Here is a 14,210-nt window from a genome sequence, read left to right as displayed (position 1 = left end):
GAAAATGGTATTTCCCAACTCAGAATTATTTCAGATGTTTCCCATTTTTTTCTTTTTATCAGCTTTAGACTGATTTAATTTAATAGGCTTTAAAAATTATCTTTGCTTTTGTCATTAAATGAGTTAGACATAAACCAAGAGTTACAAATGAGTTCCTAAAAGTTCAGAACCCCTGCTTTCTACAATCAAAAAGAGTGGGAAAAGAAGCCTTGCTCCCTAGCTGTGTAGATTTAAATATACTATTTAAATGCTCTTTATTACAATTTCCTTATCCTTGAAATAGGTTTAAAAAAGGCACAACGTCACAAGGTTTTGAGGATCACATGGCACACTACAAGCCTTCAGAAGCATATAGGTCGCATAGCACGTGTTCAATAAAGGTTAGTTATTAGTAGTAGTCGCAATTAACCTGCCATCTATCCTGAATACCAGTGTCCTCCAAGATCATTTCCCTTAGTTGGCATTTCAGTGGAAAGTGCGTATAGCCAGAAATCACCAAGCAGCATGTTCTTGACACAGGAATTTCCTGAAATAAATTTTCTTGCTTCAAATTGTTCCTGTCTCAAATAGCAAAGACCTCACAGCTTTGGGGCAATATCAAGTAGCGGATTCACCAAATCATGTGTATGTGGGATATATGTGTGGCTAGCAGAAGAAGAGATTGGACAATACTGACTTGCTTCAAATCCTAGTGTGGCCTTCTTTGGGGCTAGAAGAGCCATCTCCAGTGAAATGAAACCATGACCTACAGTGAACTTGTGTGTCAGAGAAGACCCCATTCTGCCCAGGGGCGACAGGCAGCTCGCATCTCAAGGGAGGGAGGTCCGCAGCCCTCCTGGGTTCTACTCCACCTCCCAGAGTTGGGTAGCTGAGCAGCCATACTAGACTCCACACGAATGGTGAGAAACCAGATACCGACAAATCCATCGGCGTGATGCCAGGAACAAGATAGAGTCTTAATGTTAGTATAAATTTAAGATTCATAATTGCAGCCTCATTTTTCCTAGTGTCAGCAGGTTTGTGCACTAATGTAGTGGCTAAAACTGCTCTGGGTATGTAGCTGAATACAGAACTAACTCAAAGGTATCTGTACAATGGCTGATTGGTCCATGCAGCTACCTGTGTCTATTAAGGGGGCATCTTGCTTTACACGGAATTATTGAACTTAATTGTCTTGTGCCTAATATGCTGGGGTTGTCAAGAATGATGCCGATATCCCAAATAACTTTAAGCCCTATGTAGTTCTTTATGTACTTACTTATCTAGCTACTGACCTTTCTTTCATCTTATCTATTTATTCCTCCTCCCCTGCTCCCCTCCTCCTCTTTCTCATCTTTTTTCTTTTCCTTCTCCACCTTCCTTCCTCCTCCTCCTTTCCCCGTCTCTGCACCCCCTGATTCTCCCTAATCCATAACAGAAACTAAAAGGAGCTCTGGTTCAATGGAGCCAATGGATGCTAGCCAAGGTAACAGCATGAGCACTGCCTTGGGAATTAGGGACTCAGGTTCTTCTCTCTGCATCTGCATTTCTTAGAAAGGAAACACAGATATTGATTCCTATCTAAGTTTGGGTTTCTATTTTTTTATTGTTATTTCTTATATACTCTTATAATACTTATTTAATATTATTTCTATATTTCTAAAATTAGGAGATTAGACTCTACGCTGGTTTGATGCTCCTGTCTGGCCTTGGAACTCTAAGAACCCCTGGGAGATGACAATTGAAAGGAGCAAAACAGAATTATGAGATTTACATACATTTCTCTAAAAAGTGATTTTCACAGACTTCTGTACCTTGAACTCTAATTTTGCAGTCTAGCTTTAAATCTGACAACCCATGTGGCAGAAAGTCCAGTATTCTCTATTGGGCATATCTATAGCACTATTATAAGTACTGAACTGATATTCAGCATCAATGAATCACTTTCCAAAGGAATGAAAGGCACCAAATCAGCCAGCTGCTTATGAGGCACATACTTAAAAGCTGCACCACAAAAATCAGCCAAAGACACGAGGGCACTGGGCACGTGATCAGCACCCGAAAGATACATCCGAGCCTTCTCAGGAAGCCTCAGCACTTACACAGAGCCACCAAGAACAAAGCTTCTAAATGCAGACAAATGGGCACTTACCTGACTGAGACAGAAGTGGTGTATAAGGGACTTTCGGTTCTATTGCACTCATGGGCGGAGGTAGCAAAGGGTTGGCGAAGCTGCGGAGGGGGTGAGTTGGACGAACACAGGCCGTGGGGATGGTTCTGCTGGGTGCCTCCTCACTGCTGGGATGCTCAGGCTGCGCTGGGGGCAACATGGGTGGCTGTTGGGTGGCTGGTCCTTCGCTCACCGCTGCAATAAACACAGTAGAAGCCATTCATTATTCCACAACAAAGTGGGCTTTCTCTAAGACACTGGAACAGTTCAGAGAGTTGTGCCAGGATGTGGCCAATCTATTCTTCACATTTAAGAACATCTGCATCCCACTATCCTCTTGTGTTTATGGGACGTGTTAAGCACTGCCCCTTTAAACAGAAGAAACAGACCCAGTAGGAGAGGCCTGTATCTTCTAGGATGAATAGTAAAAGATACACAGTGCTGACTATTGCCTGAATTGTCTGGGCCCTGCAATCATAAGTGATGGAGCGAGAAAAGAGAGTTATTTCTCCTTTCATAAGTAGCAATGTCAGTGAAATTCAATGTACCAAACCAGGCTACAGCTGCATTATTATCTACTAGCCAATATGCCAATTTTTCTGTGATTTAAACATGCCATGTCAGCTATCAAACACAGCAGAGTTACCGGGTGCTCATGGCATTGCTAATAAAATGATGCAAATAATAACCATTGTCGTTATCTTCTGAAACAAAATAGATGCCCATCAATCTAAGAAGTTACATGCGAGATGACTTTGCTGAAACAAGTTGCCTGAATGCAGAATTGCAGTTTTTCCCCTTTGGTAGCAAACCTTGTAATTTTCATTCAGATTACTATGGTTGAAGAGGCTTCACATAGTTGTTTGTGACAGCCTTTGGCTATTTGGACAATTTTGTGTGTAGAAACACACCTTTTTCTCCAAAGAACACAGTTGAGTTGTACTAAAATATTGGCCAGGCAGTTTTTCATGCTAAGAACACTGTGATTTGACTTTGTGCATTCATCTTCAGTCAACAGATCCAAGTTAAATTGAAAATGAACAGAGCTTCATAGTAGGTATAAGTGTGGATCAAAGAAGAATATTTCTGATTATTTCTTAAGAAAGTACTATTGGGTAAAGGTGGAAAAAAATGCAGCAATAGAAGATAATCTCTTACCTTTGAAAGAGAATTTCTAAGCAGGTAATATCTCAAGATAATTAGTTTGTGAGATAATTCTGAGACACCTCTCTGGGAGGCTCAGTGAGGTCAGCAAAGGGCAGAGGAGACAGAAAATTTGATAATGCTGAAGGGGGTGGAGATTAAAGATATAAAAGATATGCAACAGTGAAATGTGCCTGTAGAGGGCATTTGATATTAAAGCTCATTTTTCTATATTCAAAAAGGATTAGAGGTCCTCTGGGTCACTGAGCAGGCTTCAGGCTTACCCCATTCAAAGATGGAGGAGGAAAGACACAGGGTTGGCCAAGGACAGATGTAGCCACGTAGCACTCGGAACCAGAAAATGGGCAAAGACTTGATAAAATATTTCTTCAAATAAGGAAAATGTAATCAAGCAAACTAGATAGAACTCTGATGGCAAGCAGAGTCTGAAGAGGGGTACCTTATCTCTATGCTAGGATGTCTTATCAAATATGGACATGTGTGTATGTGCATATATAATCTCAAGGTTTAAGTGTGGGGCTGTAAGGAAAACATTAAGGTGAGTCTTCGGTGATGCTGGTTCTCAAAGACAAAAGGGAAAGGGACCTTCAGGTAGATGCTAAAAGGAGCTCAACTGCTTTCAAGAATGTAAAGGGAAAGAGGAATATGCGTGTGACTTGTGTTCCATCAGGATGGTATAATTAGGTGACTGAGAATATAGTTTTAGAAACAAAGAAAATTATGCAGGTTTTACTCTGGACTCATATTTAATCTAAAGGAATAAATGGTCAATTGCCCAAATAAAAATACAGTATCTCTTAGATTTAGATTGAGAGAAGCAGCTGCAGGAACCAACGATGAGGTCTTTCTTTTATTACCAAAGAGCTAGTTTTTATTAAAGGGTCCTTGTCATCATATTAGGGGTTTCCCCAATGGCTCAGTGGGTAAATAATCCACCTGCAATGCAGAAGGCACAGGAGATGAGGGTTCAGTCTCTGGTTCAGGATGATCCCCTGGAGGAGGAATTGGCAACCCACTCCAGTATTCTGACCTGGAGAACTGCATGGACAGAGGAGCCTGGTGTGCTACAGTCCATGGGGTCACAGAGTCAGACACAACTAGCATGCATGCACATCAGATTAAAAATGCCTCTCCATGAGAAGAAATTTCACGATTTTTCTCAGAAATCTGCTGTAATTCTATTGAAGATGGATTGCAGTAAATCTATATCATATTTCTAAAAACTGCTTTAGTCTTTACAGAGATAGTAATATTTTTTGATATCTTTTTTCTTCATTCCTTCCTTCATATTTTTTCTTTTCTATTTCTTCTACATTTTTGAAATGAAAGAGAGCTATATTAAAATATTATTATGATCATAGGTTTGATAAAACTTTGCATTTTTTTAGTCTTCTAAAATTTAGTTACTTAAAAACTTCAGGCTTCTCATGAATTCTGTTGACTTCATTGAATTTTGCAGGTGGGCACTACCATTCCTCTTCTCTTTAACATATTTGAAAATAAAAATGCTGAGTTCCCAAGGTTTCAGTTGGCTACCGTGATTCCCACTGGGAGCGTCACAGTCTTGTTCTTGGCACCAAGGGAAGTAACAATGGTTTGGTACCACTGGACCAGCTCTTTAGCAAAATCAATGTTTCATGCCATGGAGTGAAGAGGAGAGCGCCTAACCTCATGTGCTAGGTGGGAATGAGAGGGTCCAGCCTTAAGATTGAATGTATCAATAATGCACAAAGGATTGTTTTTTTTGTTCAAAATGTTAATTTTGCTTAATACCTAATACAATGGCAAAGTATAGGTTTTCCATAGGTGATTCATAATACTTACATTTTGCATAGAGCAAAAAAAAAAAAGTGCCTTTTAGAATTGGCTGACATTTAAGGCAGTGAAGAAACTCTCCAGCAAACACAACAGCAACTGCTCCACTGGAGAAAGCTCTCATTTCATCTGAGCCTGTTTGGCCAGTTCAGGTGCCAGCTTCCGGACACCTAAGTGAAACAGACTGGCGCTCTGACATGACATTTAGCTGTGCTAAGAGCTCAAAAAGCAAAGAAAACCTCCTTTCGCTCACAAAGTGCAGCCTCCCTGAAATTCACAGACTAAAGTGAGAATCAAATAGGTCCTGGCAAGGCACTCATTTTCAAATGAGATACTAGGAATTCATTGTGCAAATAGCATACAGTTATACAGCAGAGTCAAATCTCAAGGCAATTTATAATAATTAATGTCAACACATAAATAATTGCTACAAAATAACTGGCAAAAGTATTGTAAAAACGGAAATGAGGATTTTCCTTCTATCTCAGATTGCCTTGAAAGAAATATAGCAGATGAATAACTAAACAAAGACACTTCAAGACATGAACCAAATTCACTCAATCTCAGAAGAACAACATCATGCAGTAATCCTGGGTAACCCCAATCCTTATAGCTAGTTTTGTTTTTTTTTTAAGACCCTAGAGAAAGATCCAAGAACTCCACTGTTCTGGTTTTATTGATGGCAAGTTCCATCTGTTAACTGATTTCCAATCTGGGAGAGAGGCGCGGGAGAACGCCAACCTGGAGAAAGGAGACTGGGGTTCTCACTGAGACAATGCCAACACTGAAGGCAGCAGTGGGCATCATCGCCTCTAGCACCTGCTCCAAACGGGAGGAAATGGAGGCCCCAATTTTATACTGACTTGTAGAAAAGAGATCTACAGATGATTGAAGTTTTCAAAATACATCTCTTTTTGTTGTCCCCCCACGGCCAGCTCCTTTGCCCACGGATGTGAAGAGCAAAACTGAAGCTATTAACAGGAAGAAGAAATATTTGTCCATCACAACTGTATAAACCTTTCTGCGTGGATCACTGAATATGTGTTATGCAAATGCACTGTATCCTATATCTTTCCATTTGTTATGGGAGGGGAGAAATTCAGCTTTATTAGTGTCCTTTTTGGGGGCAGGGATTTAGTGAGTCTCTCAAACTCAAAGGTCTTTGTGATAACTTTTGAGAAAGGAGAGTTGCTCCATTTCCCACAGTCAAAATGTTTCTTTTCCTACGTGTGCCTTTTGCTGTTTTTCAGGGTGACTAATAAGACATCTCCAGCCAGAGACATGAAATGTTTTCTGCCTGAGACAGAACTGGGATGTTTAGTGTTCTCCAAGGCATTTAGAAACTGATACTGAATGGATGGAAGTTAACTGTTTCTGACAGTGATTTAGAGAATACTTAGTTTCCTAGAAAAGAGGATGCTTGTTTTATGTATTTCTTTTCAAAGCAATCATGTGGAAACACATATCAGTTCCTATCCCTTTTGCACTGCACATAGCTTTGGTCAAAAAAAATACTTGAAGAAGGACTGAATATATCTTATATTTAAAAAAATCTATGGTATCTTGGCCAGGAGTAGACTGTCAATGCCTTTTGATTTTAGATGAGGTTCACGAATTATTAAACAAAAAATTCTGTTAGGAATCCTTAATTTGCATAAATTCATATAATACATGATCTATTTTACGTTCATATTATATGTTATGTAATAGTAATAGAATTTTAAATGTATTTAATAATATTACTTTTAAGCAAATTAAAATAAAAATCAACTAAGGAGACTACATTTTTCTCCCTTCCTGCTTGCCCTCCTTCCTTCCTTCCTCTTTCTCACTCCCTACTCCCCCGCTTCACCTTTTCATTGTAGAACAGACCTTAATTTTTAGAGCAGTTTTCAGAGTCATAACAAAATCGAGTAGAAGATACAGAGATTTGCCCTCTGACCCCAGGTACGCATAGCCTCGTCCACTGTCAAAATCCTGCACCACAGTGGTTTGAGACTAAACAAAGGAATAAACGAATCTGTGATCCTTAACCACAGATGGAACGAAATTCTATACTAGTTCAGTTGTTTTCCTTTTCATTGAAATTTAACTTCTGGAATCCTTTTCCCCATGGTTTAATGAGACAGTTTTGCATGCTGTACCAGATCAGGAGAGAAAGGAAGGAGTCAATGGGATGTTGGGTTTTCAGAAGGAGATGATGCTTTTAAAAATGGAAAAGAATTTACGGGAACACCCACGAATGAAATAGTTAATTTCCAAAGTAGTGAACTTTGGCTATCTCAGTCTTGCTGGAATGAACAGATAAAGGCCATTCTGACACTTCCTTTTACAGTAAGAGAATATAAATGAACAATGAAGCAATGAGAAGAAAACTAAACTAAAACTGTAAACCTCTCTTCTCTTGGGGGTAGTGCAATTCAGAAATTGAAGGGACTTGTGTGATCTGAATCCTTTGACTACAATTATCGTCCTAGTTGTTTTGGGATTCAGAAATTTGGAGGTGTTGGACTTCTCACACCTTTATTTAAATTCCTTCAATGTGGTCTGGAGGACTTTTTTTCTTTGAGTTTTTGCACACAACTCTATTCTCTAGACATGATGTGCAGTGAGAAGAAGAAAAATAAATCTAATTCTCTCTTGGCAGATTTTTGATGCCTTTTAATTCTAACCTTGCTACATCTAGACAATTTATGATTTCTTAGAGCTGTCCCTGTTGGCTTGGAAAAAATATAGCTACTCCACAAATATATTTTATTGCTGTTACCATCTTATCTATTACGAAATATCCTATCTCACAGGAGATGCTGAGTCACCTGTTCGTAACTAAGAGAAGAATGCCATAAAATCGATTTTAAAATGCTGTGCTTGAAGGGGAAAAAAGCCAAATAGCACAGGAAAAATCACCAGGGTGTATATAATAGCTTGAGAATCTCTCTCCGTTTGTACATTCTTTGAAACAAATACTACTCTCAGGATACAAAATCAATATACAGAAATCAGTTGCATTTTGATATACTAACAACAGACTATCAGAGAAATTAAGAAAACAATCTCATTTACAGGAGCATCAAAAAGAACAAAATACTTAGGAATAAATTTAACTGAGGAAGTGAAACAGTTGTATACTGAAATCTACTACTTTGATAAAAGAAATTGAACAAGCCACAAAAAGTGGAAAGATAGTCTGTGTTCATGGGTTGGAAGAATTAATATTGTTAAAACTACTACCCATAGCCATCTATATATTCAATCAATCCCTACTGTAATCCCAATGTAATCTTTACAGAACTAGAAAAAGAAAAAAAAAAAAAACAAACCTAAAATCTGCATGGAACTTATGAACCAAAAGTAAACCTAAGAACAAAGCTGGAGGCACCATAGTTTCTGATTTCAAGCTATACTACAAAACTATGGTAATTAAAACAGTATAGTATTGGCATAAACACAGACACAGACCTCAGGGACAGAACTACGAGCCTAAATATATCCCCAAGCATAAAATCAACTAATATTTAAAAAGAAACCCAATAATACACCAAGGGGAGGGAGCAGTCTCTTCAATAAAAGGTGCTGGGAAAACTGAATAATAGTCACTGTGAGTGAGTGAACCTGAACCCTTATCTTGTACCATATTCAAAAATAAACTGGATTAAAGGCTTGAACATAAGACCAAGAACTGTAAAACTCCTGGAAGAAAACTTAGACATTGATCTTGGCAATGATTTTTTTTTGGTTTGATACCAAAAGCAAAGGCAACAACAGCAACAATAAGTAAATGGAACTATATCCAATTAAAATGTGGCTATAAAGAAAGAAAATGAAAAGGGAAGGGAAGGAAATGCTTACAAACCAAATATCTGATTAACTGGTTAATATCCAAAATATACAAAAACTCACACAACTCAAAAACAAAAACACAAACACCATGATTAAAAAAGTGCACAGAGGAATTGAATGGACATTGTTCCAAAGAAGATATACAAAAGACCAACAGATACATGAAAAGGTGCTCAACATTACTAATCACTAGGGAAATGCAAATCAAACGACAACAAGGTATCACCTCACCTCTGTTACCATGGCTAAAATAAAAAAGAGCTAAGTGTTTGTGAGGATGTGGAGGAAGGAAGACACTTTTGCACTGTTGGTGGAAATATAAAATGATGTAGCCACTATAGAAAACAGTATGCAAGTACCTTAGGAAATTAAAAATTGTACAATCATATAATCTAGCCATCCCACTTCTGCGTATATAGGCAAAGGCAATGAAAACAGGATATCAAAGAGATTCTGCACTCCCACGCATTTCTTTTGCCAACTATTTTTAATATTATTTCTTTAATTTGGAGGATAATTGCTTTCCAGGTGCTTTCCAGGTGGCTCAGTGGTAAAGAATCCACCTGCCAAAGCAAGAGATGCAAGTTCAATCCCTGGGTTTGGAAGATCCCCTGGAGAAGGAAATGGCAACCCACTCCAGTGTTCTTGCCTGGGAAATCCTGTGGACAGAGGAGCCTGGCAGGCTATAGTCCATGGGGTTGCAAAGAGTTGGATACAATTTAGCAACTAACACACACTTGCTTTACAATGTTGTGTTAGTTTCTGTGGTTCAACAGTGTGAATCGGCTGTAAGTATACTATACCATCTCCCTATCGAACCTCCCTCCCACACACCCTCAATTCCACCCCTCTAGGACATCACAGAGTACCGAGCTGAGCTCCCTGTGCTATATAGCAGCTTCCTATGAGCTATTTATTTTACATACTATATATATATATATATATATATATATATATATATATATATCTCAAAGCTATTCTCTCAATTCGTCCCATCCTCTCCTTCCTCTGCTGTGTCTGCAAGTCCATTCTCTACATCTGTGTCTCTATTCCTGCCCTGCAAATAGGGTCATCAGTACCATTTTTCTGGATTCCATATATATGTGTTAACATACAATATTTGTTTTCCTTTTTTTGACTTACTTCACTCTGTAAGTAAAACTAGATTCATTCATATCACTACAAATGACCCTATTTTGTTCCCTTTTATGGCTGAGATTCCCGTGCTTTTTGCAGCATAATTCACAATAGCCAAAGCATGGCAACAGGTAAGTTTTCATCAAGGATGAATGGGCAAAGAAGATGTGAGATACATATAAAATGTATACACACACACATATATACTATTCAGCCATGAATAGGGCATTTACATTTGCAACAACATGGATAGACATTAAAGGCATTATGCTGAGTGAAATAAGTCAGATGGAGAAAGACAAACATTATATTTGGAATCTTAAAAAGCCAAACTCATAGACATAGAAACTAGGACAAGGTTTACCTGGGACTGGGAGATGAGGGAAGAAAGGACATATTTGGTCGGACTTATAGTGAGAAGATGAATAAATTCTGGGGATATAATGTATAGAATGGGCTTCCCTCATAGCTCAGTTAGTAAAGAATCTGCCTGCAAGCAGGAGACCTGGGTCAGGAAGAGCTCCTGGAAGAGGAGATGGCAACTCACGTCAGTATTCTTGCCTGGAGAATCCCATGGACAGAGGAGTGATTATAGTTAATGATACTGTGTTAAACCCTCAGAAGTTGCTAAGAGAGTAACTCTCAAATGTTTTTACCACAAAAAAGAAATGCTCATTATGTGCCATGGATGGGGGTGCTGGCTAAGGTTACGGTGATTATCATTTTGCAACAGAGAAGTATATCAAATCAACACACACAACACACTGTTCAATGCCTACTATTCCCATTAAAGCTGGAAAAACACATACATAAAAACAGGTGAAATATTAGTCTGGAAAATTTTTTATTTCCAATAGTTATTTCTTAAAAGTTGAAAATGAAAAAGGTCTATCATGGTGTTGCAAATGGCTGATTTAACTAAAGAAAGCTAAAACTTTCATACAGGTATTGGTTCATAAGGAAAATCAGAGACATCTTCAATTATTACAGACACTTAAGTGAGAATATGTTGGAGTTCAGTCACTCGCGTATTCACTTCCCGCTTATCAGAACACATTAATTTCCAGCACCCATCACGTTGCTGTTTTACTGGATCTGTTCAGCTTTGTTTTCTCACAACTTTTCACATTGTCAGTGCAACAGACTGTGGAAAGACTCCTAGAAAATCAGTCCCAATACATGTTTAGGGTCCAAAAAACTGACCATGCTGAAAAAGAAAATTCTAGCACTCAGGTCACAGCGGAATCCCTCTTTACAAAGGATAAGAACATCAAAATGCTACACACTTGACAAGACTTTATTGATCTTATTCGTCTGTTCTTGGTAAAAAGAAAGGAAAATGCAATCCACTAACTTTTTCCTGCTCCGAAACCTCGGTCCACTGACAGTGTTGGGAATGGCACAGGCCGGAGGGTGAACTGTGGGTGGGGGTATCCACACGTGGGTGATGGAAGGATTCCTGGGTACTGGGCACTTTCTAGGGTTGGCACAGGGATGGCACTCACGACAGCTGCAAAACAAAGGTGTTGTCGTTAATATTTTCAATCCCATGCATCCGCCGAACAAGCAAAAAGGAAATGGCTACATTTTCACATGTTCAAATCCATGGATGCTCCTCATAGTTTCATGTAGGTTCCTTTACTTACCTCTCTTTCTAGAAAGTCCCTTTCTCACTTCAGAAAAGACAACTCACTCTTCAAGAATCTCACCAGCAAGAATTACCCTGAGGTTTAAAATTTTTCATGGTTTCAAACAAAGAAGTGATTCATAGGCCACCTTACGGCTCCCTGGTCTTTATTTGGTTTAGTTTTGATTTCATCTTATTCTTTCTTCTAGGCAAAAATGATGATGTTAGAAACATTAGATTATTCAGAAATGGAATATATTATATAGAGCGCGCTAAAAAAGTGGGGATTTTCTATTAATTCTGTGAAGGAAAGTAAGGCTTTGGCGATCTATAGTCTGGAGAGAGAATATGAAAGTATACTCTAAATGCTCACACTAAGGATTTATATTTAATAGAAAATACTTCCAAGCAGCTGAAGTACTACCACTTAATGACACATTGATTTAAATGCAACTGAATGTTTTCTGAAACACCAAAACATGTTTGAAGTTACATTGGTCTAAACCTACAGATGATATCTTACACAATATTTTCTAGGTTTATTGAGCATTGTCCGATTCCATTGTTCAAATGCCTGTTCAGTGGTATCACATTATGAATTAGGTATTTGATTTAGGTCATACCTGAATGGTCTAGTGGTTTTCCCTACTTTCTTCAATTTAAGTCTGAATTTGGTAATAAGGAGTTCATGATCTGAGCCATAGTCAGCTCCCGGTCTTATTTTTGCTGACTGTATAGAGTGTCTCCATCTTTGGCTGCAAAGAATATAATCAATCTGTTTTGGTGCCATCACTTCATGGCAAATAGATAAGGAAACAGTGGAAACAGTGGCAGACTTTATTTTGGGGGGGCTCTAAAATCACTGCAGATGGTGACTGCAGCCATGAAATTAAAAGACGTTTACTCCTTGGAAGAAATGTTATGACCAATCTAAATAGCATATTAAAAAGCAGAGAGATTACTTTGTCAACAAAGGTCCATCTAGTCAAGGCTCTAGTTTTTCCAGTAGTCATGTATCAATGTAAGAGTTGGACTATAAAGAAAACTGAGTTCTGAAGAATTGATGCTTTTGAACTGTGGTGTTGGAGAAGAGTCTTGAGAGTCCTTTGGACTGCAAGGAGATCCAACCAGTCCATCCTAAAGGAAATCAGTCCTGAATATTCATTGGAAGGACTGAGGCTGAAGTGGAAACTCCAATACTTTGGAGTTTGGCCACCTGATGCAAAGAGCTGACTCATTTGAAAAGACCTTGATGCTGGGAAAGATTGAAGGCAGGAAGAGAAGGGGACGACAGAGGATGAGATGGCTGGATGGCATCACTAACTCAATGGACACGCATCTGAGTAAACTCTGGGAGTTGGTGATGGACAGGGAGGCCTGGCGTGCTGAAGTCCATGGGGTCACAAAGAGTCAGACCCAACTGAGTGACTGAACTGAACTGTATCATATTATGAAATACTTACTCTCAGTGTAAGTCAATCTTCATCTTATAAAATGTTTAGCATGTTCTACCTTTTATTAACAAAAAATAAAAATTAAGCTAGCTGCTGGAATGATCAATTTCAACAGCATATTCTTATCTAAAAAATTAATGAATTATTTATTTTATATTATGATTTTTTAATTTAGTTATACCCTAAGGCCAGTTGCTGAAGTTCAACATGGACAGCAGTGTACATTTATCAAAGTAAAATCTTTTTTTTTTTTTAAATCACATTCCTTTTACCTAGTAATTTCATCATCAAGATACAAATTACACTGCATTATTGTTGGTTACAAACAGATTTTTAAAATATTTTGACTTAAAAATGCAGATTAATTACATGAAATACATAGCACTTTAAATTAAAAAGGTTCCTTCGAAATGACACATGTACCCCAAAATGTGTTTATTGCAGCACTAGCCAGGACATAGAGGCAATCTGGATGTCCATCGACAGATGAATGTATAAAGATGTGGTACATATATGCAATGGACTATTACTTAGCCATAAAGAGGAATGAATTTAAATCAGTTGTAGTGAGGTGAATGAACCTAGAGCCTGTTATACAGAGTGAAGTAAATCAGAAACTGAAAAACAAATATCATATATTAACGCATATATATGGAATCTAGAAAAATGGTACTGATGAAGCTATTTGCAGGGAAGAAATGGAGACACACACCCGGAGAACAGCCAAGCGGACAGAGAGGGGAAGGCTAGGGTGGGGCGGATCGAGAAAACAAAACCGACATGGATACATTTCACCCGGGGCTCAGTGGTCAAGGATCCACCGGCAATGCAGGAGACCCAGGCTCAATCCCTGGGCCAGGAATATGCCCTGGTGAAGGAAATGGCAGCCCACTCCAGTATTCTTGCCTGGGGAATCCCATGGACAGGGGAGCTTGGCGTGTTACAATCCACAGGGTCGCAAAGAGACACACTAAAGCAACTGAACATACACGCGTATATACTATCATGTGTAAAATAGATAGCT

The 14,210-nt window shown here is 38.6% G+C and overlaps 1 protein-coding gene across 3 annotated transcripts in view; it reads right to left on the bottom strand.

Moving 5' to 3' along the window:
- DCC (DCC netrin 1 receptor) overlaps positions 1-14,210 on the bottom strand; it is a 1,303,205-nt gene that overhangs the window by 63,701 nt on the left and 1,225,294 nt on the right. For 2 of the 3 annotated variants that reach the window (XM_027525589.1, XM_027525590.1), the window contains exons 26-27: positions 11,460-11,615; positions 2,132-2,344 (exon numbers count right to left, since the gene is read on the bottom strand). In XM_027525589.1, coding sequence (XP_027381390.1) covers positions 2,132-2,344; positions 11,460-11,615 — 369 coding nt within the window. The remainder of the gene's footprint in view (positions 1-2,131; positions 2,345-11,459; positions 11,616-14,210) is intronic. The other variant, XM_027525591.1, reaches the window with a different exon arrangement.

The sequence above is a fragment of the Bos indicus x Bos taurus genome, chromosome 24 (assembly GCF_003369695.1).
Source record: "Bos indicus x Bos taurus breed Angus x Brahman F1 hybrid chromosome 24, Bos_hybrid_MaternalHap_v2.0, whole genome shotgun sequence".
In the NCBI taxonomy this organism is placed as follows: domain Eukaryota; kingdom Metazoa; phylum Chordata; class Mammalia; order Artiodactyla; family Bovidae; genus Bos; species Bos indicus x Bos taurus.
This window is presented reverse-complemented; position numbering and strand designations above follow the sequence as displayed.